General features: G+C 36.9%; 1 protein-coding gene across 1 annotated transcript; it reads left to right on the top strand.

The window, feature by feature from the left end:
• Positions 1-1,178: 1,178 nt before the first annotated feature.
• On the top strand, positions 1,179-27,267 carry LOC114106114 (cytochrome P450 3A4-like). The gene is made up of 13 exons (XM_071605607.1): positions 1,179-1,249; positions 3,153-3,246; positions 4,282-4,334; positions 5,867-5,966; positions 8,209-8,322; positions 8,578-8,666; positions 9,357-9,505; positions 17,924-18,051; positions 19,637-19,703; positions 22,752-22,912; positions 24,280-24,506; positions 25,589-25,751; positions 27,172-27,267. The coding sequence occupies exons 1-13, from the start codon at positions 1,179-1,181 to the stop codon at positions 27,265-27,267; spliced, it is 1,512 nt and encodes a 503-aa protein (XP_071461708.1).
• The last annotated feature ends 621 nt before the right edge of the window (positions 27,268-27,888 follow it).

The following is a 27,888-nucleotide window of genomic DNA, read 5'->3' as shown; positions in this document are numbered from 1 at the left end:
CCTCGGACTATTCCATGAGGATCTTAAAAGAGCATACTATAGGGATACTGCCACATCAATGATCATAGCGGCACAATTCACAATAGCTAGACTGTGGAACCAACCCAGATGCCCTTCAATAGATGAATGGATAAAAAAAATGTGGCATTTATACACAATGGAGTATTATACAGGCCTAAAAAATGACAAAATCATAGAATTTGCAGGGAAATGGATGGCATTAGAGCAGATTATGCTAAGCGAAGCTAGCCAATCCTTAAAAAACAAATGCCAAATGTCTTCTTTGATATAAATAGAGCAACTAAGAACAGAACAGGGAGGAAAAGATTAACATTAAACAAAGACGAGTGGGGGAGAGAAAGGGAGAGAGAAGGGAAAGCATATGGAAATGGTAGGAGAACCTCAATATTACACAAAATTACATAGAAGAGGATGTGAGGGGAAAGGGGGGGGGGAACAAGGGAGAGAATTGAACAACAGCAGATGAGGTAGAGAGGGATGATGGGAGGGGAGGGGAGTGGGGATAATAGGGGAAAGGAAAGGTAGCAGAATACATCAGTCACTAATATGCCATTATGTAAAAATGTGAGTGTGTAACCGATGTGATTCTGCAATTTGTATTTGGGGTAAAAATGGGAGTTCATAACCCAATTGAGTCAAATGTATGAAAGATGATATATCATGAGCTTTGTAATGTTTTGAACAACCAATAAAAAAAAAAGAAGCAATAACCTTTGGGCATAATGATAACACTTATTGAAGTTTTTTAAAAAATATATAATTTTTAATTGTAGGTGGACATAATATCTCTATTTCATTTTTATGTGTTGCTGAAGTTTGAACGCAGTGCCTCACATATGCTAGGTGAGCACTCTAACACTGAGCCACAACCCCAGCACCATCGAAGTTTTTAATAGATAATTTTTTTTTATAAAATCTGAGCTCAAAGATCAAAATAGGCATGTCCTCATGACTCACTGCCAACTGTCAAGGTGGAGGGGTCACCTGGCTTCTGCAATAGTGGGTGGAAGCACAGATAGTTTTTTCTATTGGTTGAACACCCAGCCCCACCTCCTAACCCAGCATATAAATATGCCAGTTTGACTTCATTGAATCACATCTGCTCACAGAATGCAAGCTTGGTACTTCTAGATCACATATCTGGAAGGACAGTAGTGATGGACCTGATCCCAAACTTTTCCATGGAAACCTGGGTTCTCCTGGGAATCAGCCTGTTGCTCCTCTATCTGTGAGTAACTGTTCCAGTTTCTCGCCTCTTGAAACCTCCCATTTCTGTGACTAGGAGGTTTAGTGATATGATTTGATTTGGAGGATGAACTTTGGAGTGAGTCTCAGTTTGAACCTAGATTAATCAACCAGAGGAGTTCAGTAGATGCAGATTACAAACAACTGCACACCTTCAGAAAAGCGATGCACCCTTTGCAAACTTTCAGAATTCTGGGGGTAAAGAGGGTTCTTCACAAGTTTCTGTGTCATTGTTTATCTTTTGTGTTCTATGTGCATGACAAGAGATGTGTAGGAGGCTTGTCTCCTGTGGAACAGGTGGTTCCTGCTCCTCCTCCCACGTCCCAGCACCATTTGTAAAATGCACCAAGTGCACCCCAGGTGCTACCACAGGCTCAGACTCAGTTCTTCCCTCTGTTCTCTTCCCTTTCCCTGGAATAGCCCTCCTCCAAAAACTCAAATGCTCCACCCTGCAATATGCAACTACTGCTGAATGATGAAACTATTGAGCAACGACCTGGGAGAAACTTGGAACTTTTATTCCTTAAGTTAGCATTAGTATAGAGATTTGTTTCTGCGTGGATTTGAAATCTAATGACAGCTTCAAGAGACAGAAGTTTCCAAGCCCATTTTGTATTTTAGATATTTGCTTATGAAATTCCAGTAAAGGAGTATGAATAAAACCATCTAGTAGAAGAATTCCTTTAAATAGTGGGATTCCTGGGCTATGGTTGTGGCTCAGTGGTAGAGAGCTCATCTGGCATATGTGAGGCACTGGGTTCAATCCTCAATACCACATAAAAATAAATAAATAAAATAAAGGTATTATATCTGCCTATGACTATAAAAATATTTTAAAAAATAGTGGGATTCCTGATTTCATGGAGCATGGGAAGAGGGTAGTTACTTATTTCTGACTGAGTGTAGAAGACATTGCCCCAAGGAGACCTTTGACTTCTAACTTAACTCCACTTTTACAAGAATAGGCATTCATAATGATGTGAAAATAGAAAATATAAACCTGGTTGTAACAATTGAAGGAAAGGGTAGTATTCAGGCTTTTGTTGCATCTATTTTCCCTCCAGTGGCATTTTAAAATTAATGAAAATGTCTTAATTTTATTCTGTTCAATAGTACAATTTCTTTGAGGTAAGTTCCTTATGTTCCTTCTGAAGGTCAAAATAGGACCCTTGGATTTTGTATTTGTGAAAACTAACCTATTTAAAAATGACCTCATCTTTTTTGAACAATTGAAGGAATATTAATCTAATACATACAATCATGATGTAGATTGCACATGTCTTTAAATATACCTGCCCAGCAGGTTATTCTTACTCAACAGTTTCCCATATGCAAGTGTTCTTAATCTATTACAGCAGATGAGAAAGGGAGAATGTGGACCAGGGATGCAATAAAAGGCATCCAGATAGGAGTTATGAGAAAGTGGGAGATACTCCTGCCTGCTCAGGGAAGAAGTCCCAGAGTGGGGACAGCCCCACTGGAGGCCACTAAAGGGGCCAACATGATGGCATCAAGTCAACTTCCTAAACTGACACCAGTGAGTGAAGTGACCTGGAAGAAATATAGTCTGAATGGCTCAGGAATTTTTAAACTCATGTTTGGGGACTTATATCAGATATTCACTATAGCATTGGGAGCTTAATGATGGAACTTTACAATAATCAGCTGCTTTGAGTTAACTATTATGACTTTTGTGGTCTCTGAGGAAATGTGAGAGAGGAGATGATGAGCAGATGTAATTAGGGCCATTGGAGTTTTTGTTGTTATTTATGGCCTACATGTTACCTGCCTGGCTTCACTGTTCCCATTCTTGATCAGTGACTCGTGAGCCAATATATAACACACAGTCACAATCCCTTGACCTGGATTTCTCTTCCACTTTATAGATATGGGACCTATTCACATGGATATTTTAAGAAGCTGGGAATTCCAGGGCCAACACCTCTGCCTTTTTTTGGAACTCTTCTTAATTATCGCCGGGTGAGTGTCATTTGAGCTCCCTGTTTTGCCTCTTTTGGTTGCAAACACCTGCTTAGTTATATCAGTAGAAATTTAGCTCCGTGAGAGAAGTTTTGAGATTTCAAGCTTCAGAAACTGTGTGAGGGCCCCATCCAAAGCACAGTCAGGTTTATCCTGGGGCTCTGTTTACAACTCCTCATAGTGTCAGGTTCACTTCTGTTGATGAGCTCAGGACTCTGGCACATTAACAGTGTAAGCTGTGGACTTTATGTTCAGACTATTAGCATTCTCAAGAATTTTCTGTGTTTCTCAGTGCAGATTCTAGGAAGATACACTCATATCTCTGGGATGCTTTATTTGTACAGCTAAAATATTACAAATGAAAGTTAGCATGAGGAAGATTAATAGCTTAGTTTTTATGATGAAAACTCACACCCAGTGTCTAACTATATGTGTACTATGTGCAGATAGGTAGTATCTCACCTTTTCCAAGTTAAGCTCCAACACAGGAAGGCAAGTCCACTTTTATTTGCTCACTATGTCACTTACTTACTCAACGACATGATTGTGAAAACATAAATCTCCTTTGTTAGAGGAGGTTGCTGGTGTCTTTACACCCTAATTCTACCAGAAAACATGAGATAAATTAAAACGATACTTGATGAGGAGATAAAAGATCATGCATGGCCCTGGGAAACACTCATTTTCTCTCACTCTGGGTTTCCTCATGTGCCTATGGAAATCATAATTCAGAAGGTCCCAGTATTTCTGAGACAACACAAGCAGACGAAGAAATACTGCAGAAGAGAAGCATGTTGTGTTCATAGACAAGGGAAATTGGTTGATTATGTATAATAGAGAAAATTCAACTGACTTTACATATTTTATTTCAAATATTGCATATTTTCTCTTTTCTCCTCAGAAGCCTCTGAATAAGAGCTTCTCTCTAACCACCTGTTAGGAACAGCAAGCCTGATTTCATGGGATTTGGGTCATTTGATGCAATGTCAGTACATTTGCAACAATAATGTAATTTCATTTTGTTCTTCTTCCTAGGGTGTGTCTAATTTTGACACAGAATGTTATAAAAAGTATGGAAAAACATGGGGGTGAGTATTCTGGAAATTTCTCTTTGGTAGACTTGTTATGATGTGGCGCCCCAATGCGTGAGGACAACCTCAGCCCAGAACATTTGGGATGCAACCCTCTGTGCTGCAAAGTCCTTGGAGGCTTGTCCTGCCAAAGGTCATGCATGTCACCAGGAGTCTGGGTCTACAGTTTGATTTAGATTGAGAATGTTTCATATTTTGGCTTTTCTCCTGCTTTTGATGACCCAGAGTCTCCAGCCTTACTTTGTGTCCAATGTCTGGCTATTCCTATCTTCCTCATTTTTCTTTCTTTTTGACCCCTTTAGATGAATAAAATGTATTATTTGAGAACTTTTTAAAAAAATCATAAGCTTATAAATCTGTGGCATCATCTCTTTCCTCCACTGATTTCCTTTTAATTTAAAGACAAAATTCCCTTATTTAAATTTCAGATTTAATGTATGCTTTTGAACAAAAGGCTGGGAGGTACTGGGAAGCAGATGGGAAATTATTTCTGCTCAGCTTTTCATTTCCTTATTTTCTTTCTTCTTTTTAATTGTCATAATTATTGTTGCTTATATGCCATTTTTAAGTTTTCATTGTTGACTTTTCAAGGAAGCATTTCTTTCTCTCTTTCATCCATTTGATGTTAAGACCAGACATAGGATGGGGTTCCATCAGTGAGTTCCCTGGTGGATTGATGGGGTTTATATTGGAGGGTGGCCTCAGCTAACTGTAGCAACTATTCCCTTTAGAGCTGGTGGGGGTTCGGTGGGAGCCATAGAAGAGGTGTAATCATTTTGCTCTACACTAAAAATAGTGGTAGAAGACATTGACTCTTCTTCTCTATCTTCTCTCATCAATCCACAGAAAGCCACAGGGCTGGCCAGAGTGTTCTGCTCAGTTGACATGGCCCATAGATACTATGTGATCCAAGGACACAACATACCCCACTGGATCTCCAAATTCCCCATTTCAGCTACCACTTGCAAAACTTAGTAATTGTGAGGAGTTAGTCAATTATCTGCCTTCAATTTTCACAAACCTATATTTTTACATATAAAAAGTTTTGGAGACTTGGGCTGAGGCTGTATCTCAGTGGTAACGCACTTGCCTAGCATGTGTGAGGCACTGGGTTTGATCCTTAGCACCATATGAAAATAAACAAATAAAGGCTTCTGTCCACCTATAATTACAAAAATAAGTAAATAAGGAAATAAACAAATACATAAATAAGTTATGGAAAGTAGTATGGGTAACACTATTGTATTTGCCATCTAGATTTAACAAGTGTTCCAATGCTATTTCTAATTATGATCTCTTAGAGGGTGTATTTTGTCTCTAAGTTTCTCTTCCTACCTACTTTACCTACATTACCCTTTATGCTATGAAGACTCCAGTGGTTTCTGTGGTCAGAATCCCCAACCAGAACTTCATGTTGCTATGTTTTGTAGGAGTAGGCAGGTAGAATAGATAACATCAAGATCAAAGTCTGGATTCCTGCTGCAGAATCTGGCCTGTTAGATTTAATCAGCTTTGCTTTCCCAACACAGCCTGTTCGAAGGTTCACAACCTGTTTTGGCTACTACGGAGCCCAGCATTATCAAAACAGTGCTGATCAAAGAATGTTATTCTGTCTTCACCAACCGGCGGGTAAGCACTCACTTTTCAACATTTTAACATTTATTTATATTTTTAAGTTTTTATTTGTTCTTTTTAGTTATACATGACTCTAGAATGTATTTTGACATATTATACATACATGAAGTACAACTTCCATCCTTGTGTTTGTGCATAATGTGGAGTTTCACTAGTTGTGTATTCACAAATGAACATAGGAAAGTTATGTCTGATTAATTCTACAGTCTTTCCTATTCCCATCCCCTCACCCTTCCTTTAGTTCCCCTTTGTCTAATCCAAAGTAACATTTATTTATTTATTTATTTATTTATATAATTTATTAATTCAATTTTTATCCTGAGATATTTACAAATTCAGAGGGCATTCCTTGCCAAAAAATTACCAGGTAGTTTCATGTATAATATATTCTGCTTTACCCAATGATAATTTCTTACATGACTATAAATTTATTAAGTTCTTGTTCCTATAGTAACAGGAAATTGATACAATCTAGGCTTTTTATTTTCATTTTTTCTGTTTTGTGTGCCTATATGAATGAGTGTGCAGCTCTGTCCAAATGTATCACTTGCCTACATTTGTGTAGATTTAGATTATGTTATTAATGTGTTTTTCACCAATTCTTCATTATCCTTAGAAATGTGCCTGACTTCTTGTGTGGTGACCACATTGGACAAAGATTGCACCTACAAATAGGGAAAATCCTATCTGTATTTCTTTTATTTATTTGTTTTTCTTTTCCTCTGACATCAGCTGGGAGTTCCAGTGTGAAGTTGAGTAAGAGCCAGGAGAGTGAACTTTTGAAGGATATAGACTTTAATCTTCCAAAGTTTACCCCAATTTTAGATGAGGCTAATGTGTGTGTGTGTGTGTGGATTCCCATACAATCTCTATCTTCACTTTTTAAAAACTTTGGGGGTAGGGATATAGCTCAGTTGGTAGAGTGCTTGCATCGCAGGCACAGGACCTGGGGTTCAATCCAAAGTTTAAAAACTTTGATTAATATATGATAATTGTGCATAATAATTGGATTTGCTGGGATCTTCAATAATGCATATATTGCACACTGCTCAAATACAACCTCTATTTACTTGCCTTCCACATACCCCTTCCCAGCATGTACAAATCACTAATCTACACTCAGATGAATGCTTTTACTTGTCTTTCTGTATATGAATGAGCAGACGTTGTTGAATTTTTCCTGATGCTTGGTAGAAAGCATTCAGTTTGCCACCAGTAAGTATATTGTTCGCTGAAAATTGTTTTTTGTGGAATCTCTGTCAAGTTAAAGAAGCTTCCCTCTGCTCCTAATCCCCTAAATATTTACAGTGAATGAGTGCTGGAAGCATACATTTTTTGGTGGTGGTGGTGTACTGGGGATTGAACTCAGGGATACTAGACCACGGAGCCAAATTCCTGGTCCTATGTTGTACTTTATTTAGAGACAGGGTCTCACTGAGTTGCTTAGCACCTCAACATTGCTGAGGCTGGCTTTGAACTTGTGATCCTCCTGTCTCAGACTCCTGAGCTGCCGGGATTACAGGCATGTACCATGCACCAGTGTGCCTGGCTGGAAGCATACATTTTAACACAAAAATATATTTTAGATGATGGACCTAAATTTCAAGAGTTTTACTTTGGTAGTCTAGCACCCAGGTGAAAAATAGAATTATCTTTCTTTTCTCCTCTGCCTTTTAGAAAATACTGAACGAACTTCCATTAATAACTTGTGTTTTTTTTTCCTGTATTACACTTATATTCCAAATCCTTTAAGTTTCAAATATTATTATTTTTAAAATTATCATACCTAGGTACCCCTTTATCAAGATGCTTATGCTGTAAATGCATGTAAAGACAGAACTGATTGTAAGTAACATATGGTTGACAAAAAACATCTGGTATCTGTCACCAATCCATTTGTGCTCTGCATAGCCCTGGAGCTTGTACTAGGTCTTCTTAAGTCTTCTTCCTGTCTATTCCCCTGGAAAAAAGTTTCCAACCAAGTGGAAATTTTGCATCTAAACAAAGGTTGGAAAATAAAATCCAAATATGGTGTGATGTCCCTGGGTGTCTCTTCCAAACTCTCAGGAGGTAGGCACTTGCAATCAATATTATTGAGTGTCTGACATAGGGCCAGATAACTAGTATGCAGTCATTAAGCATTTTTTTAAATAAATGATACTTATTTAACAACTTTTACAACAGTGGAAACCTCCACATTTATGTAGGACAAAATCTCTTTTCCTTTGGGCTCTAGGATCTTGGTCCAATGGGATTTATGAAAAAAGCCATCTCCTTGTCAGAGGATGAAGAGTGGAAGAGATTGAGAACTTTGCTGTCTCCAACCTTCACCAGTGGAAAACTCAAGGAGGTAAGGAGGGCTTTTCATTGAAAACATAGAGAATAAATCTGGGGATGGGTAGAAAATGAGAAAGATAGTAGTCCCTTTTAAAGGGATAATTCTCTGAATTTGAACTTCCTAGAAATGTTCTTTTGTCTTTATGTTTTAGAAGAGATATAGTAAGATTCATTATAAATGTCCCATACTTCTTCATCCTGGGAAAACCATAGCCTTGGGGACTGAGTCTCTCACTTAACTATGGGTGATCTTGTGTTTTGTGCGTAGATGTTCCCCATCATTAACCAGTATGGAGATGTGCTGGTGAAAAACATGAGAATGGAATCAGAGAAGGGCAAGTTTATCAACTTGAAAGAGTAAGTAGCAGGGCAGCTCTGGCATTCCAAGCTCCACCAGGAGCCCCTCCAACTGCCTGCCACAGACTGAATTCCAAATGTTGAGCCAGTGCAATGAGCAGACAAAAGCAAGTTTGGAGTCCCAACTCCAACTTCTCATCCAAGAAAGGACTTCTCCCAGGGGGAGACAGGGCAGCTGGGGAGAAAGGATCTCTCCTGTATCCACCAAGGTTTGTTTGGCTACTGTTTATGACTTTGGATACACTAGAAGACAAAATACTGTCAAGGTCAAGGTCACCTTTTTGAGCCCCCTAGGAAGACTCAGTTATTCCACCCTTGTCCTGCTGAAGCTCAGTTTGTACACAACTGTCATCATCTACATTCTATTTGTGCTACTGTAGTGTGTCTGATTATGAATCTTATCCCTGTGTGGGTGAACTTCTTGAGTTCAGAGGTGATTCTAAGTCACCTCACTGTCCCTATCACTTCTGGAACAAGGGCAGTACCTCATTTTAACCTCATGAAGACCTCATGGTCAGTGTGAAGAGATCATAGACTGATCTGATGGTCCAGCAGATAACTGTTGACAGTGTGGGGCTCAATGCTTGTCTTGCTTGGGCACATGAACTTACTCCTACTTCTTGCTGCATGTGTAGTGGAAGGATTGGGAAGAGGCACTGATTTTAACTTTCCATATCTTTCTCTATTCAGCATCTTTGGGGCCTACAGCATGGATGTGATCACTGCTACATCATTTGGAGTGAACATTGATTCCCTCAACAACCCACAAGATCCCTTTGTGGAGAAAGTCAAGAAGCTTTTAAGATTTGATTTCTTTGACCCTTTGCTCTTCTCAATAAGTATGTGAACTACCATGTTATTTATTCATTCTCTCTTTTTAAACAAGAGTGTAATTGATACATAATTAATATACCTTTGGATTACCCCACTTATACAATTAAATGGTTTTCAGTACAAAGATATATGCAGCCATCACTAGTGACCATTTGTCAACTCAGAAGCAAGCTATCATTTCATTATTAACTCTCTATTCCCCAAGCCTAAGCAACCATGAATCTATTTTCTGACTCTATAGATTTGCTGATACTGTGAATTTTCTATTAATGGAATCCTAAAAGTCATGTCTGACTTCTTTCATTCATCATTGTGTTTTCAAATTCTTCCAACCTAAAGCATGTGTGAGTACTTCATTCCTTTTTTTAAAGAAATTATTTATTTGTTCTAATTAGTTATGCATGACAGCGCAATGCATTTCACTACATAATACACAAATGGAGTGCAAGTTTCCATTTCTGTACTTTTACATAAAGTAGATTCACACCATTTGAGTCATCATACATGTACCTAGGGTAATGATGTCCATCTTATTGCACCATCATTCCTATACCCATAACCCTTCCCTTCCCTTTCCTTTCCTTTTCCCTATCCAAAGTTCCTCCATTCCTCTAATGACCAACTCCCATTACGGATCAGCATCTAATTATGAGAGAAAATATTTGGCCTTAGGTTTTTTGGGATTGGGTTACTTCACTGAGCATTATATTCTCCAAATCCATCCATTTATCTGAAAATTTCATGATTTTCTTCTGTTTTAATGCTGAATAATATGCCATTGTGTATATGCACCATGATTTCTTCATTCATTAATCTACTGAAAGGCATCTACTTTGGTTCCACAGTTTAGCTATTGTGAATTCAGCTGCTATAAAGATTGATGTGGCTGTGTCCCTGTAGTATGCTGATTTTAAGTCCTTTGGATATAAACTGAAGAGTGGGATAGCTGGGTCAAATGGTGGTTCCATTCCAACTTTTCTGAGGAATATCCAAACTGCTTTCCATATTGGTTGCATCAATTTGCATTCCCACCAGGAATGTAAGAGTATGCCTTTTCTCCCACATACTCACCAACATACATTCTTGCTTATATTCTTCATAACTGCCATTCTGAGAGAAGTGAGATGAAATCTTGAGAGGAGTTTTGATTTGCATTTCTGTATTTACTAGAGAAGTTAAACCTTTCTTCATATATTTGTTGACCAATTGTATAGCTTCTTCTGAGAAGTGTCTGTTCAGTTACATATCCTATTTATTGATTGGGTTATTTGTTTCCTTGGTGTTAAGTTTTTTGAGTCCTTTATATATCCTGGAAATTAGTGCTCTATATGATGTGTAGGCTGTAAAAATTTGTTCCCATTCTTTAGGCTCTCTCTTCTCCTTATTGTTTCTTTTGTTGAGAAGAAGCTTTTTAGTTTGAATCTATTTGATTCTTGATTTTATTTCTTGCGTTTTAGGAGTTTTGTTAAGGAAGTCAGAATCTAATCCAAAATAATGAAAATTTTGGCCTACTTTTTCTTCTATTTTTTAAGTGCAGGGTCTCTGGCCTAATTCTAGGTCCTTCATTCATAATGAATTAAGTTTTGTGCGTGATGAGAGATAGGGGCTTAATTTCATTTTGCTACATATGGATTTCCAGTTTTCCCTGCATCATTTGTTGAAGTGGCCATCTTTTTTCCAATGAATGTTTTTGGCACCTTTGTCTAGTATGAGATAACTGTATTCATGTAGGTTTGTCTCTGTATCTTTTCTTCTGTACCATTGGTCTACGAATCTGTTTTGGTGCCAATATGGATTTCCAGATTTTCCAACACCATTTATTGAATAGGCTCTTTTCTCCAGGGAATGCTTTTGTCACCTTTATCTGGTATGATATAACCATATTCATGTGGGTTTGTCTCTGTGTCCTCTATTCTGTACCATTGGTATACAAGTCTATTTTTGTGCAGATACCATGACTTTTTATTACTATAGCTCTGTAGTATAGTTTAAGGTCTGGTATTGTGATGCCTCCTGCTTCACTTTTCTTGCTAAGGATTGCTTTAGATATTCTGGGTCTCTTATTTTTTGAAACACATTTTACAATGGCTTTTTCTATTTGTATGAAGAATTTCACTGGGATTTTAATAGGGATTGCATTAAATGTGTAAAATACTTCTGGTAGTATGGGATTTGCCAGAATTTAATTGAGAATGTTTACATCTATGTTCATTAGAGATAATGGTCTGAAATTTTCTTTTGTTGATGTGTCTTTGGCTGTTTTTGGAATCAGGGTGATACTGGCCTCATAGAATGAGTTTGGAATTGTTCCCTCTTTTGCTATTTCATGGAATAATTTGAGGAGTATTGGTATTAGGTCTTCTTTGAAGGTCTTGTAAGAATCTGTCTGGCTGAGGCTCTTCTTTGTATGTAGGCTTTTGGTGGTGTCTTTTATTTCCTTGCTTGAAATTGGTCTTTTTATCTTGTGTATATAATCCTGATTCCGTTTGGGTAGATCATGACTCTAGGAATTTATTGATGTCTTATATTTTCTATTTAATTGATATTTTCTATTTAATTGGAGTATAAATTTTCAAAATAGCTTCTAATTATGTTCTGTATTTCAGAATTGTCCGTCCTGATACTTCCTTTTTCATCACAGATTTTAGTAAGATCTCTCTCTCTCTCTCTCTCTCTCTCTCTCTCTCTCTCTCTCTCTCTTCTCTCTTTCTCTTTGTTAGTGTGACTAAGTGTTTAATTTTATTTATTTTTTTCAAAGAACCAACTTTTTATTTTGTCAATTTTTTCAGTTGTTTCTTTTCTTTCAATTTCAGTAATTTCACTTCCAATTTTAATTATTTCCTGTCTTCTACTACTTTTGGTTTTGATTTGTTCTTGTTTTGGGTGGGGCTTTGAGATGTAATGTTAGGTCATTTATTTGTTGCCTTTTATTCTTTTAAGGAATGAACTCCATGCAATGAATTTTCCTCTTAGTACTGCTTTCGTAGTGTCTCAGAGATTTCTATATGTTGTATCAGTGTTCTCGTTTACCTTTAAGAATTTTAAATCTCCTCTCTGATATCTTCTTCTATCTCTTTCTCATTCAATAGCATTATTTTTTAGCTTCCAGGTGTTGGAGTACCTTCTATTTTTCATTTTACCATTGATTTCTAATTTTACTCCATTGTCTCATAGAATGCAGTGTACTATCTCTGTTTGTTTATATTTGCTAAGATTTGCTTTGTGGCATAATATATGGTATATTTTAGAGAAGAATCCATGTGCTCTTGAGATGAAAGTGTATTTACTCATTAATGGATGAAATATTCTCTATATGTCTATTAAGTCCAAGTTATTGATTGTATTATTGAGTTCTATAGTTTCTTTGTTTAGCTTTTGTTTGGAAGATCTATTAGATCTATACTCGTTAAAGTCATCCAGTATTATTGTGTTGTGGTCTATTTTACTCTTGAAATTGAGAAGAGTTTGAAGAATGTAGATGCTCCATTGTTTGGGGGTATATGTATTTACTAGGTATTGCTGCCTTGTATAACATTTTAATGTTTACCTAATAAAGTAACTGTCAGTATGTTTTCCACAAAAGCCACACCCATCTCAAGTTCCCACCTGGAATGCACAAGGGCTCCTGTTTCTCCCTGTCCTGTCCAACACTTATTTTTCCCATTGTTTTGTTTCTAGCCATCCTCCTGGGTGTATTGTGGCATCTCATGTGGGTTTGATTTTAATTTCTATAAACTAATATGTTGAACAAGTTGAGCTATTTTTATGTCTTCTTTCTATAAAGGTCTTTTCAAGTCACAATTGTATTTCTGTTTGTAGGCGAGTTGTAAGATTTCTATATTCTGGATACAGATTCCTGATCTGATGTGTTTTGCAATTTTTTTTCTCCTAATCTACAGGTCTGGTTTGGCTTTTTGATTGTATATTTGGAAGTACCATCTTTTTATATTTATAATATATAATTTTTGTGTTTTTATTGTCTTTCTTTGGCTTCGCAATATTAGACTCCAGATCTAAAATTATAAAGGTTTACTTTCTTGCTTTTTTCCTAAGAGTTGGTTTAGTTTTATGTTTACATCTTCGGTCCATTTTTAGTTGGATGTTTTTTACAGTATGAATTCAGGGCCCAACTTAATCTTTTGTGTGTCTCTGTCTAGATGAACCAACAACATTTATTGAAAAGAGTGGTTTTTCCATATATCACTGTCATGGCACCTTTCTCAAAATTCTTTGAACCATAGACACATGGGATTATTTTTTATCAACACTACAATTCTTCTGTCAGTTTTTTTTGTCTTTGAATTTTAAGATCACAACATTTGTAAAAAAATAATAATTTGACTTCTCTTTTTCCCATTCCTTTTATTTCATTTTTTGGCCTCATTTCTCAAAGATTTCAGTTGATATATTGACTAACAGTGGTGACAGTGGACATCTTTGTCTTATTCCTTATTTTAAAGAAAATGCTTTTAGTTTTTTCTTGTCCATATGCTGTTTGGGATTTTCATATATAACATTTATGATGTTGAAGTAAATTTCTTCTATCCATTGCTACTTCAGTGTTTTTAATTTTTTATCAGTGCATTATAATTACACATAATATTGAGCTTCATTCTGACATAATTATACAAGCATGGAATATAATTTGCTCTAATTCAGTCTCCAGTATTTCCCCTGTCCCTCTCCTCTCCCTCTAACTTGTTCCTTTTCCTTTAGTCTACTGGTTTTTATTCTATTTATTTATAGTTCTTTTTAATCAATGCATTATGGATATGCAAAAAGGTAAAATTCACTGTGGTGAATTATATGCCCCCTTTATGTCATCCCAGAGCTATTGGATATTCTGATCATGGTTTCTTTTTTTCCCCTTTATTGCTGACTGAGGTTTATATATGTTGTTTCAAGTGTGAAGTTGTATCTTCCAGGTGATCTAATCTATTTGCAAGAATTCAGCTAAATTTTTATTTGATTTATTGAGATTTTTATTTCTCGGATTTTTTTGGTCTTTTCAGAATATCTCTCACATCCTGTTCTCACCCATAGTTCATTCCTTAGATCATGTTTTAGTTTATTGATAATGTCAACAATCAATTTTTTAAATTATTCACTTGGGATTTCATCAACTGCAATATCTGTGAATTTAGTATTGGAGGATAATAAGCTTTTGGAGACAGGCTGTCATCCTGTCTCCATATGTTTGCTGAGGTTATGTATTTGTGTATATGTTGAGATGGATTCCTTTTGCTCATGTATTCCTTTCATATGAGTTTAATGAATAATGAATATTTATTTCATCATTTTAAGCTCTGGTATGAAGACATATTTTAACTTTAACACATCTAATCAGTGTAATCAGTCTTGGGCTCAAGAACAAGTACCACTTTGAGAGAATAACTGCCAGTAACAGTAATAACTTAATAGCAAATCATATATTAACATACACTATAGCATTTATTACTAATGAGCTCTGCAACTCTATTAACCAAAGAGAAAAGTGAGTGAAGAGTAATATAGAGTAGGTTGAAAAGATTAAGCATTAGCAATATAGTATGGCAAACTGTATTAGAAGGGAAAAACAATAAAGAAAATAAAAAGAAAGATAAAGTGAGAGAAAGAGGAGAGAAAAAACAATGGAGCAGAGGAGAATGAAATGGAGGTGAAAGAGAAGCAGAATTGACATGGGATCCATTTCATTCAAAAAGTAAATGAATTATTTACTAAATGAAAAGTATATGAATTCCAAAAAATACATAATGAGAAGACACTGGGAATTTATGTCCAATAGTGAATGCAAGAACACTCATAGAGCTTCAGTTTTATTCCTGTTGAAGCTTTAAATTTGCAGACATTGATTTGGGGGGTTTTGATTTTAGAATCTCCCAGTTATGAAGGATTTTGTGTGACACCATTGTCATGCTGTTTGTCTGTTTTCAGCTCTGGCCCAAAGTGGCCAAACTTGCTGGAGGAGTCTGTGTGCTGAGCTCTGACCCCTCTACCTGGCAGCATCTGCTGTGGGGGTATTGTCTGATTCAGAGCAGACTTCAGTTTAAAAATGGCTTTATTCTTGTGACTGGGGTGGGAATGTGAGTGTGGTAGGGTTTTTGGTCAACTTCTAGAAAACAAAGAGAATCAGTACAGCATCTGGGTGTCTCACACCCCTCCTTCAGAAAGCCTGAGTCCCTGTGCTGGGGGTGTGTGGAATGTTTACCTCCATCCCTCAGACCCTCTGGAGCTTGGGGAGGTGGCACAGGTGCTGTGGGATGCTGTCACAGGCCCAGGGTTTTCAACCTGACCCTGATCTGTCCTATTTCCATCTCCTGCCAGCCAAGGTCAGACTGCCAATTTCAAATGAAAGTGCCCTTCACACTTCACTCTGCAGACTGTCAGACAGCTGCAGGTTGCCCCACAAAGCTTCTCCTTTTCTGTGTTGTAGTCCCACTCCTGTGTCCAGATTGATGCATGATATGGACACCCACCAATACGGTAAAAGATAAGGATTAGGTGGCCATTTTTTGGTATTCAAAAAGAAAATATACCAGAAACAATACAAAAAGGAGCCAAATGTGAAAAATAAATGAAACATGAAAGTAAGGGTAAATTGCAGGGATTCCTAGTCTCTCTCCCAGAAAGAACTAACAGAGAATGTCTTTAGCTGTTGCCAATTCCCCAATTTTACTCTCTGCTGGAGAGTGCCTGGTCTTTCTGTTCAGCTAGCTGTGATGAGCTTATTTTCTTCTCAGATGATGATTTTGTTGGACAGCAGCACTATTCATCTTAAACTGGGTGGGAGTAATTTGGGTCCATTGCAGAGGAGCTTCCTCTCCCCCAGGGAACCAATGCACACACAGAACTGCTGCTATCTATCCCATGAATTAATTCTCTTTGTATTCTAGAAGTTGATATTTTTGGATTTCGCCTGATTGCTAGTTTTCTGGGTTACTTGCTATCATTTCCCCACAGTCTTCCCATCTCCCCACAGAACTGTTGTTTTAATTCAATCTCCAGGGACTGCTGGGATATTGTGAGTTCTGCTGATACACCATTTTTCCTGGCCTCCAAATCTGACTTTTTTGTTGTGTATAATTCTTTTTATATGATGCTGGATTTCATTTGCTAATACTAGTTGAGATTTTGCATCCATAATTGTGAGATATGTGAGTTTGTAGTTTTCCTGTGTTATCTTGTGTTAAGTCTTAGTATTAGGTTAACATGGGCATTTTAGGATCGTTTACAAATGTTCACTGTATTCTATATTAGAAAATATTAGATATTTCTATGAATGTTTGTGAAGAAGTAAAGAATTGGTATTAGTTCTTTGAATATTTGGTAGAATTGTCCATGGAGTTCTTAATTTCTATTTTAATCTCATCATGTGATGTATGCTTAGTATATTGACTATTACTTTTTGTGTCAGTTTCTGTTGTTTGTGTTTTTCTAGGAATTTGTCCATTTCATTTAAGTCATGTAATTTGTATAATTGTTGTGATAATCTGATTGTTACAATATCTTTATATTTCTTCCCATGTTTATAATGTCAGTAGTTCCCATTTTTAAATTTTGAATGCTGGTAACTGTAGTCTTTCTATTTCTGGGTCAGTCCAGCTATTATTTTGGCAACACTGATTATATTTTTCAAATAATTGCATTTGTTTTTATTAATTCCTTCTATTGACATTATTTTCTATTTGATTAGCTTCCACTTTGGTCCTTAATATTTTCTTCCTTCTGTTTTCTTTAGGTTTAATTTGTTCTTCTTTTTTTCATGATTTATTGTGTGAAGTTTGATTGTTCATTTGTGATCTTTGTTTTTATTTAACAGATAACAATTTTCCACTACACAATAATGGCTTTTTCTTCATTCCACAAGTTTAATGTATTATGCCTCCTTTTTTTCTTTCAGTCCTTTTCTATTTTCCCTTTATATTTCTTCTTTCATTCAGTGTTATTTAGGTGAATATGATCAATTTTCCCATACTTTGAGTTTCCCAATTTTCTTTCTAATAATGCCTTCTGGATTCCTCCTGTGGTGCTTGAGGAACACATGCTCTGTTGGTCCCATCCTGACTGCTCTTTCTTGAAGAGCATGATTAATTGCCACCTCAGACTAAAGCCTAGATTTATCCAAAGACACTCTATTCCAGTACATGAAGGGGAAAGGGGTCAGGGTTTTCATCTTGCTCCTTTAGTCACTCCACAGAGGCACAAGGGGCCTCTGATCTCACTACTATGATGGTGGCCCTATATATGACATCCTCTTGCTCAGCCAGTTGCCTGGAGCTCAATCAGCAGTCTCAGAAGGAACAGTTCCTCTTTAGGAACCCTTACGACTTCCACTTTTCTGATTGGTAGAGAAGATGTAATTGCTCCAGGTAAATTTTACATTTTTTCACTGAAGTGTCCTTTGTTTTTTCTTTCCCCTGCAGCAATCTTTCCATTCCTTACTCCAATTTATGAGGCAATGAATATCTCTATGTTTTCAAAGGATGTCACAAATTTTTTAAAGAAAGCTATAAACAGAATGAAAGAAAGTCGCCTCCAAGAGAAACAACAGGTAAAATCTGGTGGTGGCTACAGAGGAGGTTCATTTTTGATAACTTATTTGCCTATGGGTGAATGACTTCCATGCTTCTTTGTATATTTTTAAAAGGTAGATGAAGAACTCTTGGTTGAGAGTAGTAGAGGGTTTCCATTTGGGGAGAATAAAGAATTTAGCATCTGGTAATTGAGATACAAGAATGAATCAGAGAGGGAAGTGAATTAGTGTAAGATGTATTCCAAGCTTTTATAATTACGTCAAAATGGACTCTACTCTCATACAACTAAAAAGAACTAATAAAAATATTAAAATAAATAAAATTATATATTTCAAATATTGAAAAAATAGTGAACCAAAGAGAAAACATTTACAATTAAATAATGGGCATGGAATTTAGTTTGTCAAGGCATAAATATTACTGATAGAAAAAGTCCCAAATACTCTAAAAAAGGAGTCCTTGTACATTGTTGAGTAGAATGTAAATTAGGACAGCCTTTATGGAAAATTGTCTGGAGGGCCCACAGAAATCAAATACAGACCCACCGTATGATCCAGCAATCTCACTACTGGGTATCTAGCCACAGGAAGTGAAATCAGAATGTCAAAGAGAGATATGTACTCCCATGTTTATTGCTGCACTATTTTAAAATTGTTCCTATTAATTGATCCAAATAGGTTTTGAAAATATCCATCATCAGGAAATGATAAATGCAATTAAAGATGTGTCTAAACTGACATAAACATCAAACAGCATATACATATATCAAAGTAATCAGGTACCTTGTTAATATGTGTATAGCTTAATGTTTTTACATATCAGTTGAAATGATTTTTTTAAATAGAGAAAATTTTTTTTATCATATCCCTTCTCTTCAATAGATAAAATTTCAACAGAATTTTTTTTCCTGGTGGTTTAATTTTATCAGATTTTATATTGGCAAAGAATCATTGCATTTACAAACCTCTCACTTTACAAAAACTCCACAGAAGGCATCCTCAGGGTAGCTGGTACTGTCTGGCCCCTAATGGAGCAGGCATGGGTTCTTTAGGTGAAGTTTTTTTTTCATGTACGAAGGCCAGCACAAGAATGTGTGCAGGCCAGGGAGCAAGGATGGGCCCTCCAGGTGTCAGTACAAGTTCAAAGCTTCAAGCATGGTGGGATCTTTCAAGAAGCTTGCCCAAAATCTAATGATGAGCTCTATAAATGGAAGGAGATTAATCTGTGGCTTCTTTGGTGAAGAATTAAGGCAGTAAAACAAAATATTGCCATCCAGGGCTTCTCCCTGAGCAAATAAATGTAACAGGAGACAAAGCCAACCACTCTCTGGCCAGGAGGCTGTGTTCAGAATCCACAGAGCTCACAAGCAGGGAGAGCAAAGACCAGTAGCTATTGGACACCACAGCCAGTTTTCACTCAGGGAAACGTCCTACTCTCCAAAGTTTGTAGATGGATACTTTTCTTCACTGATGACTTAGGAAACTCCAGCTGGACTTCTGTACTTAAAGAAGTCATAGCCTCAGAAGGGTAGATAAGTTCTGCACTCTTAATTTATTTCTGATTTCATAATTAACATTCTATCTTTGAAATCACTGTTTCTAGCATCGGGTGGATTTTCTTCAGCTTATGATAAATTCTCAGAATTCCAAAGATGTGGAATCTCATAAAGGTAACCAAGGTTGCTACCTTGTCTACTGATGGGGAAACTCAGTGGGAAGGGTTGTTCTTGAAATGTTTAGCAGGTTTTCCAGGAAGAAGAGCATTTCTACCAAGTTGCAGAAAGGCCGTGCTTGGATATTATATACAGTAGCCTGAGGAACTTTCTGGAAGCACAACTAGAGCCATGTTCAATGTTGAAGCTGATATAAACAAGTATTTCTTTCACTAGCATGGTATTTTTATTCAACTTATTTTCTTAATATTTTTATTTGATGCTCAATTTCTCCCTTATTTGTCCACTGGAACCCCTTTCATGTAGGCTCTTGAGTCCTCTATTATTCTTGTCACCTTTCCTTGTGTTTGTTTAAAAAGTAGCTTCTGTTTATTCTGAGAAATTATACATCCATAGCAATATTGAGCTGAAAACATAGAGGTTCTCCATGTAGTCTTGAATATACTGCTTCACTCTTAATGTCCACCACCAGAGACTTATATTTGTCACAGTTCAGGAACTTGTATTGAACCTCTATCATTCGAAGTCTACAGAGTTCCTTAGGTTTGCTCTAGGTCTTGTACATTCTCTGACATGTATCCACATTATAGGAACATACAGTGTATTCTGTGCCCTTTTCATTTATTTTCCAAGTATTTTCTTGCTTTCTGATTTAAGATATTTTAGGTTTCTGCCCTGTTTCTCCTGACCACTTTGGAAGCAGTGATTTTTCCATGGATCTTAGGGTTTTATTTATTTATTTATTTATTTAGTAATTAATTGAATTTAGAAATCAAAACCTGTGATCATCTTGTAGATTTTTGCTTTTAGATACTCTCAGCAGACAAGATTATTAACATGAAATACTTCTACATGAAGCAGAGGAAAGAAATATTTCTGTATCTACTCACATCCAGTGATATAAACTATTTTTCTCTCTCCTTCAAAAGAAATTTTCGAATTTAGAGCTTATTTCTGTGACACAAATACTCCCATTGCAGTTCTAATTTTGGGTACCCAGTGTCTTGACAATCATATGATAAAAATTCCTGAATGTTGAACAATTAATTCTAGAGATGAGGGCTGGGCTTACTACAGCCTGCCAGTGTACATATTTTTGAAAATATCTTTTTTAGTTGTAGGTGAACACAATACTTTTATTTTATTTTTATGTGGTGCTGAGGATCAAACCCAGTGCCTCATGTGTGCTAGGTGAGTGCTTTACCACTGAGCCACAAACCTAGCCCCAGTGTATATTTTTTTAAAATATTCATTTTTTGGTAGTAGACAGACACATTATGTTCATTTTATTTATTTATTTTTATGTGGTACTGAGAATCAAACCCAGGGCCTTGCACATGGGAGGTGAGCACTATACCACTGAACCATAACTGCAGCCCCTCCAGTGTACATACTTTTGTGTTCACATGTGCATATACATCCATCCATCCATCATCCATCCATCCATCCATCCATCCATCCATCCATCCATCTATCCTATATGTATCTACCCAGTTCTATTCAGCTCTCTGTGATGATGGAAATGGTCTATAGTTTGTTTCAATACAATAACCACCAAACACATGTGCCTACTGACCATTTGACATGTGGTTAGTGCCACTGAGGAATTTAAGTGTATTAACTTTTAATTAATTAAAATTTAAACACTCATATATGGCTGGTAGCTATGAATGCAAACATCTGAGCTTCAAACCTTAAATTTTTTTTTGGCATTGGGGAGTGGGGTACCAGGGATTTAACTCAGGGGTACTCAACCACTGAGCCACATCTTCAGCCCTACTTTGTATTTTATTTAGAGACAGAGTCTCATTGAGTTGTATAACACCTCACTGTTGCTGAGGACACATGAATATCTTGCCTCAGCTTCCCACTGGGATTACAGGTGTGTGCCACTGTTCCTGGCCCAAACCTTGACTTTATAATCCTACTTCATGGTGTTCAAACTCACTGGGAAAAAAGATTTGGTACTTAGATGTTCTCGTGACATCATCATAGAAAAAAACATCAGTAAATCTCAACTCTGTAGACCTTTCAAACACTTGTTTTGTGTATTCTTTTTTTATCTTGAATTGTATGTTTGGCATAGGGACCATGTTATTTCAGGGATCCAGGTATCTAAACGTCCTGATGCATTCCAAGATACATGAATTAATTTCATGATTCTGCTTAGCTTCTGTCAAGAGAAAAATCAACATGGAGGTCAGTTTCTATGAGAAGAGATGTTTGGTGTGCATGAAGTAGAGCAGAGAGAGGGCATGTACTAAGGAAGGGGACATTCAGTAGTGACTGAATAAGTGCTGTGTTTTACTAAAATTGACCCTACTTTTTCACCACATGTCATGCCCACTGCCGCTCTATTGACAGTTTTCAATAGAATAGAATCACCACATTTTATGAAAGTTCATAAAATGGAAGTTCACATTTTGACTTGCTAGTTCTAGAATGGGTTTGAGATTCTGTGTTTCGAATAATTTCCCAAATGCTATTGATGCTGCTTGTCCATGGACCAGGCTTTGAATAGCAACAGTCTCTTTGCTGCCCAATATTTCCTTACATTTCTTCCAACATGTTTAGATGTTTCAATTTCCCACACATTGAAACCTTAGTATTACAAACAATCAAATCAGTATTTCAAGCTATATGTTACCTAGAATAATTAAAAATTGTCCTGGACAAGAATATCATCCGCTTTTGTACTTACACAAAGTAGATTTATGATAATCTAAGGGACATATTGATCATACTGTGTATCTTAGATAGAAATAGTGTCTCTTGAAATTACCTATCTTTGGTGGTGATGAGAATGGCACAGTTAGTAACCAAGTCCAAGAGTGGTGTAGACCTCAGGAAAACTGGATTAAAAAATTTTCCTTTGTCTCCCCTATCAGATAGACACGAGAGTGAAAACCACTCTGAGAATGACCCTGAATTGCTTTTCCATGGTCCTGCCTAGTGATCAGTGGTTTTTAATGGGATTTCTCTTCATCTAAACCCTGATGTTGTGATTTGCTGGATTTAACTAAGTTGTGTTTTCTCTTCCATTAGCCCTGTCTGATCTGGAACTTGTGGCTCAATCAATTATCTTCATTTTTGCTGGCTATGAGACCACTAGCAGTGCTCTTTCCTTCATTTTGTATGAACTGGCCACCCATCCTGATGTCCAGACCAAACTGCAGCAGGAGATTGATGCAGCTTTGCCCAATAAGGTGAGAAGATGGTACCTGGAGAGGGAGGAGAGAGGGGGACACTCAACATGACTGCCTCCTCGTCCCTTCCTAGGAGGCTTTGTCCAAAATATAGTCACTGATTCTTTTTACCAGCTCTATTTGGAAAGGATCTGAAGAGACAAATGAAGGAGAAAATAGTATTTGGGGGAAAATGTTATTCCCAAAACTACAAGGAATTTTGAAAAGAATGAAATTTCAGTTGTACCCATTACCAGTTACCATGATGACACCTAGGAAGTGTAAGCATGTGTCACTCAAGTGTCCAGATCATTGGCTCTGCTGAGCGGTGGCATGAGCTCCTGCCCTGCTGTCTGCTGAGTGAGCCTGGGCTTGGTGGGCAGGCCGACTCTGCTCTGCTCCACACAGCTTCACACTCTAGTCATGTATTAGAGAGAAGTCACGGGATGATTCAGGTTTTCTGGCTCCTGAGCCAAACACCTTACTTCTACCTTGTGTCCTCTCCAGTGACACACAGGCATTAGTCACATGTTGTGCCTGCTGTCCTCACACCTCTGCCTAAACAGAGAGTCTATTGGATATGAATACACCTGGTCTCTGGGGCTGGCATGGCTGGTTTGGCAGTGAAGTGGGCACAAAGTCTCTTCTTCAGAGCTCACAATGAAGCCATGAAGAACAACCAGGAGACTGGTCCAGCAACAGAGGTTGGGGCTGAGAGTGGCTTCCTGTCCTCCTTAGAATGTTCTCTGGAACTGAAATTGTGTGACATGGTGCCATCCAATATTAGCCTTTTTTTTGGTGGTATTAGGGTGGAAGTTACCAGTTTCTCCCAACATTTTTACATGATGTAGTGTTATCTCTATGATATATAATCCTGCTTTGGAGATTATATATATATAATATATAATATATACATTCTCCAAAGCAGGATTATTCAACTATAAACTGATGTAGAAAGGTTATTTCTTTTTTTATATGTTCTATATACTTGAAATAGATACATGAGTTTTCTAGTGAAAGGTGACAGTGACTTTCACATATTTTGCCTGAGTGTAATTGTCATATTCTGTTTTGGGTGCTATTAGTCACTTTTCCTCACATGAGAAAAAGTAGTACATGATGCTGCTGAGGATATAACACACTGAATTTTTGGATTGTCCCAAAGGTCTCTTATGTACATAACTACCCTGCACTTCTCAATGGGCCATGGACATGGTTGTCAAATGGGCATGATTGTTATTACAATGCTAGGTCAATTGTAAGCACTACTCTCCTTCACCATTCTGAGTATATTTTGGGATCTTCTAACACTTTAATAATACAGCATAGATTGAGTTTAAAGTTAGTTTCTAACCTTAATTCCCCCAAATTTCATTTTTTCCCTTCAGGCACCTGTTACCTATGATACCCTGATGCAGATGGAGTACCTGGACATGGTGGTAAATGAAACTCTCAGATTATACCCAATTGGTGCCAGACTTGAAAGAATCTGTAAGAAAGATATTGATATCAATGGAGTATTCATTAGTAAGGGGACATTGGTGATGATACCAATCTATGTTCTTCATCGAGACCCAAAGTATTGGCCAGAGCCTGAGGAGTTCCATCCTGAAAGGTACAGGGACCCTGGGAAAGGGAACAAACTGGGCTAGGCTGATTCAAGCATATCCTTGTATCTATTAGCATAGGTGACATACAGGTAACTGTGCAATCATTTTCATGTATGTCTTTTTTTATTTTAAGCTGTTTTCATGTTACAAACATGACATTTACTTGCAAAATGGTATAAATTTGTGACAATTAACAAAAAGGATGCGATATCCATCCAGTATTTCAAATCCTTTAAATAATCACAAGTTTATAATGTGATTATGTTCTCACAAACATATTTCTGTATAAATATAGATTTTTTTGAAAAACTAGATTGTATCATATTTATTTGATTTTGAACAAATGTTTAACAATAATGTGTAAATTCTCCATTATCACTTGATGACACTCTGTATGTACAGGTTTTGCATCTATGATTTCAACTAAATATAAACATTTTTCTTGTCATTTCCCTATAAACTTTCTAATACAATAAGTGTTTATAAAGTATGTACATTTTATTAGTTACTATGCAATCCAGAAATGATTTAAAATATATTTCAGTATGTGCTTAGAGTATACAAATATTTCCCCATTATTTTTATAAGAGACATCATCACCCAAGATTTTGTAGTGGCCAGATGCTGAAACTAATCCTCCTCAGATATGGCACCATGACTGTGTTTGTGTGTATGCATGTGTGTGTGTGTGTGTGTGTGTGTATGTATGTTTGTGTGTTCAAATTTGATAGAATGTGCCATAACTGACAAACCACTATCTCATTTCATTTTGTGTTTATGCTTTATATGTCTTATATTTTGTGTGTGTGTTGTTTCCTTTACTGTCTCAATTTACCATGATTCCTTTTAAACTGCATTAATCTCATCTCAAAATGACTGAAAGATCCTATAGGTTAAGGGAGGAGGGTAGGTGGAAAAATTCCATAGCTTAAAAATTCTCACAGAAAAACCACAGCTGGATTTCAATACAAATCAGCCCCAAAAGCCTCTTTTACACCATTGCTTGGGGGTGTCTAAGGGACACTTTGAAACAAGTAACTGTTGTGGTTTTAATGTTTTGTTGATTTGTCATCTATTGTGGAACCAGGTTCAGTAAGAAGAACAAGGACAGCATCGATCCTTATGTGTACATGCCCTTTGGAAATGGCCCCCGAAACTGCATTGGCATGAGGTTTGCTCTCATGAACATAAAACTTGCTCTTGCAAGAGTAATGCAGAACTTCTCCTTCCAACCTTGTAAGGAAACACAGGTCAGTAGATTTTCATATACATGTTTTACTTGAAGATGTTTTTCCAAACATAGGGACCTAGTCACAGAAAAAATATGCTCACTCATCATTTAATTCTTAGATCTATAGTCCAATGAGTCTCTTTTGCATCATCTTTGAGGTTTTAGAGTTCTTCACTGTAGGGGCTCTAAGTCTATGGTTTTATGAAGACCAAAGTATAAAAAACATATGGACTCAATGCAGATTAGTGTGACATGTGTATGTGTGGACTGTGAACTTGAGCACAGTGTAAATTCAGCTTTAAGTCTCCTGGAGAGACCCTGTGCACAGTCGTGAGGTGTGGTGACCACAGGTTTATGATGTTTGAGTGAAGCTCTCCTCACCAGAACTTACACAACCTCCCTATTGACAGTGGTTCAATTCCAGGACTTGTGGGTTTAATATGCAACTTTTCCTTCTCAGTGGGCCATCTGCATGGGAGAGAAGGGTAGAGATGGTTTCAGGGCCAATTGGCTGATAGGAAGGGGCCCTCTGACACACCAGGAATGGGGCAGATACTTTCTGCAAGCTCTGTCTTCTCCAGGCTGGTCTTCTCAATCTAAACAATAATTTGCTTCTTACTGAGAGCAAAAGAGTACTCTGTTGGAGATACCCCCAGCCCTGTGGAGTGATTCTGGAAATGGCATGAGGATTTAGTCAAAACACTGAAGGGCTCAGAAGATCCCCATTTGCACTGTGCTTATAAGCCAAGAGGAGATTCCCAAAGAGCAAAGCAAAGCATAATGGTCTTAAGGAATTAAGACCACTTCCATCATTCTACAGATTGAGTTCAACTGGGAGACGTGAACAGACCCTTTGGAAGTTGAAGACTGCTCGTGACATTGAAGTGTATAAAACCTCCTCAGGGTTCTTTGTTAAGTTTCAGCAGGCACAAAATTAACTTTATACAGTTCTCTAAAAGTTTGTCTTAATGTGTAGGAATCTATTTTAAATTTTTTAAAACTTGTTTTTTTAGTGTACAATTTTCTTAAAATCATTTTTTGTTTAGTTGATGGACTTTTATTTTATTTATTTATATGTGGTGCTGAGAATCGAACCCAGTGCCTCACATGCTAGGGAAATGCTCTACCACTAAGCCACAACTCCAGTCCTTTATTTACAATTTTATCAATAAAGTGAATAAGTCGATCTCATTTTGTCTCAGGCCTAGTAAAAGAGATATTCATAAAATAATTTTTCACATAAATGAATAATTTTACTATCCCATCATGACACATGTTAGAGAAGGAGTAGGAGAAATTCAAGATACATGATACTAAAAGTAGTTTTCATGTTTGTAAAGCATGACTGTGCTTAATGTATCTTCTCTACTTTGCTGCTGCAGTTGCTGTTGCTTCATTCATTGTGCTTCATTCTCCATGTGCTTGGCTATATGTTACAGATTCCTCTGAAATTAGGCAATCTAGGACTTCTTCAACCTGAAAAGCCCATTATTCTGAAGGTTTTGTGCAGAGATGGGACAATTAGTGGAGCCTGAACTTCCCTAAGGATTTTTTGCATGGTTCTTCTTGGACACTGGGACGCAGAACATCAAAGAACAAAAATTTATTTTGTGAAGAAAACTCAGAATGAAGGTAGACTCTATATTCCTCAATTGATAAATGATAAGAGATGCTGGGGAACTTTGCTGAGCTTTCTCAGGGTCTGTGCAGAGTATTACCTATTTTTTGATGAAAAGTAGGTGCCCACCTCCGTGCCAGATGTGAAGATTCACCCTTTCTGGGTGTAATGGGCTCTCTCTTCTCACTACAAGTTAGTACTGGCAGCTCCTCCTGAGCTCTGATCAGAGAATCAATATTTATCACCAAATTTGTCAACAATTTTTAATGAAAATGAGGGTGGTTGTGGTGGCTTTTGTAGTGACCTTGATATATGATGCGTTCTTTGAAATATGCTGTGATAAGTTTTATAATGAGAAAGTCAATAAATATATCCTTATAAAATTTATCTGAAGCCTCTATGAACATTTAAGGGGATATATATTACTGAATCAGTGAGAGTCACAACTCAATCTTTTAATCATCACAATCACTGAATACATGGAGCTTTTTTGGAAATTCAAATTAAATAGTAAGACAGATACAGTTAATCAAATGTG

The sequence above is a fragment of the Marmota flaviventris genome, chromosome 19 (genome assembly GCF_047511675.1).
Source record: "Marmota flaviventris isolate mMarFla1 chromosome 19, mMarFla1.hap1, whole genome shotgun sequence".
NCBI lineage: Eukaryota > Metazoa > Chordata > Mammalia > Rodentia > Sciuridae > Marmota > Marmota flaviventris.
This window is presented reverse-complemented; position numbering and strand designations above follow the sequence as displayed.

Excerpts from the sequence above, each read along its gene's own strand:
- LOC114106114 (XM_071605607.1), top strand. The coding sequence starts at position 1,179 with ATGGACCTGATCCCAAACTTTTCCATGGAAACCTGGGTTCTCCTGGGA. Across the intron at positions 5,967-8,208 it reads CTGTCTTCACCAACCGGCGG|GATCTTGGTCCAATGGGATT; the intron begins GTAAGCACTCAC and ends TTTGGGCTCTAG. Across the intron at positions 22,913-24,279 it reads ATGCAGCTTTGCCCAATAAG|GCACCTGTTACCTATGATAC; the intron begins GTGAGAAGATGG and ends TTTTCCCTTCAG.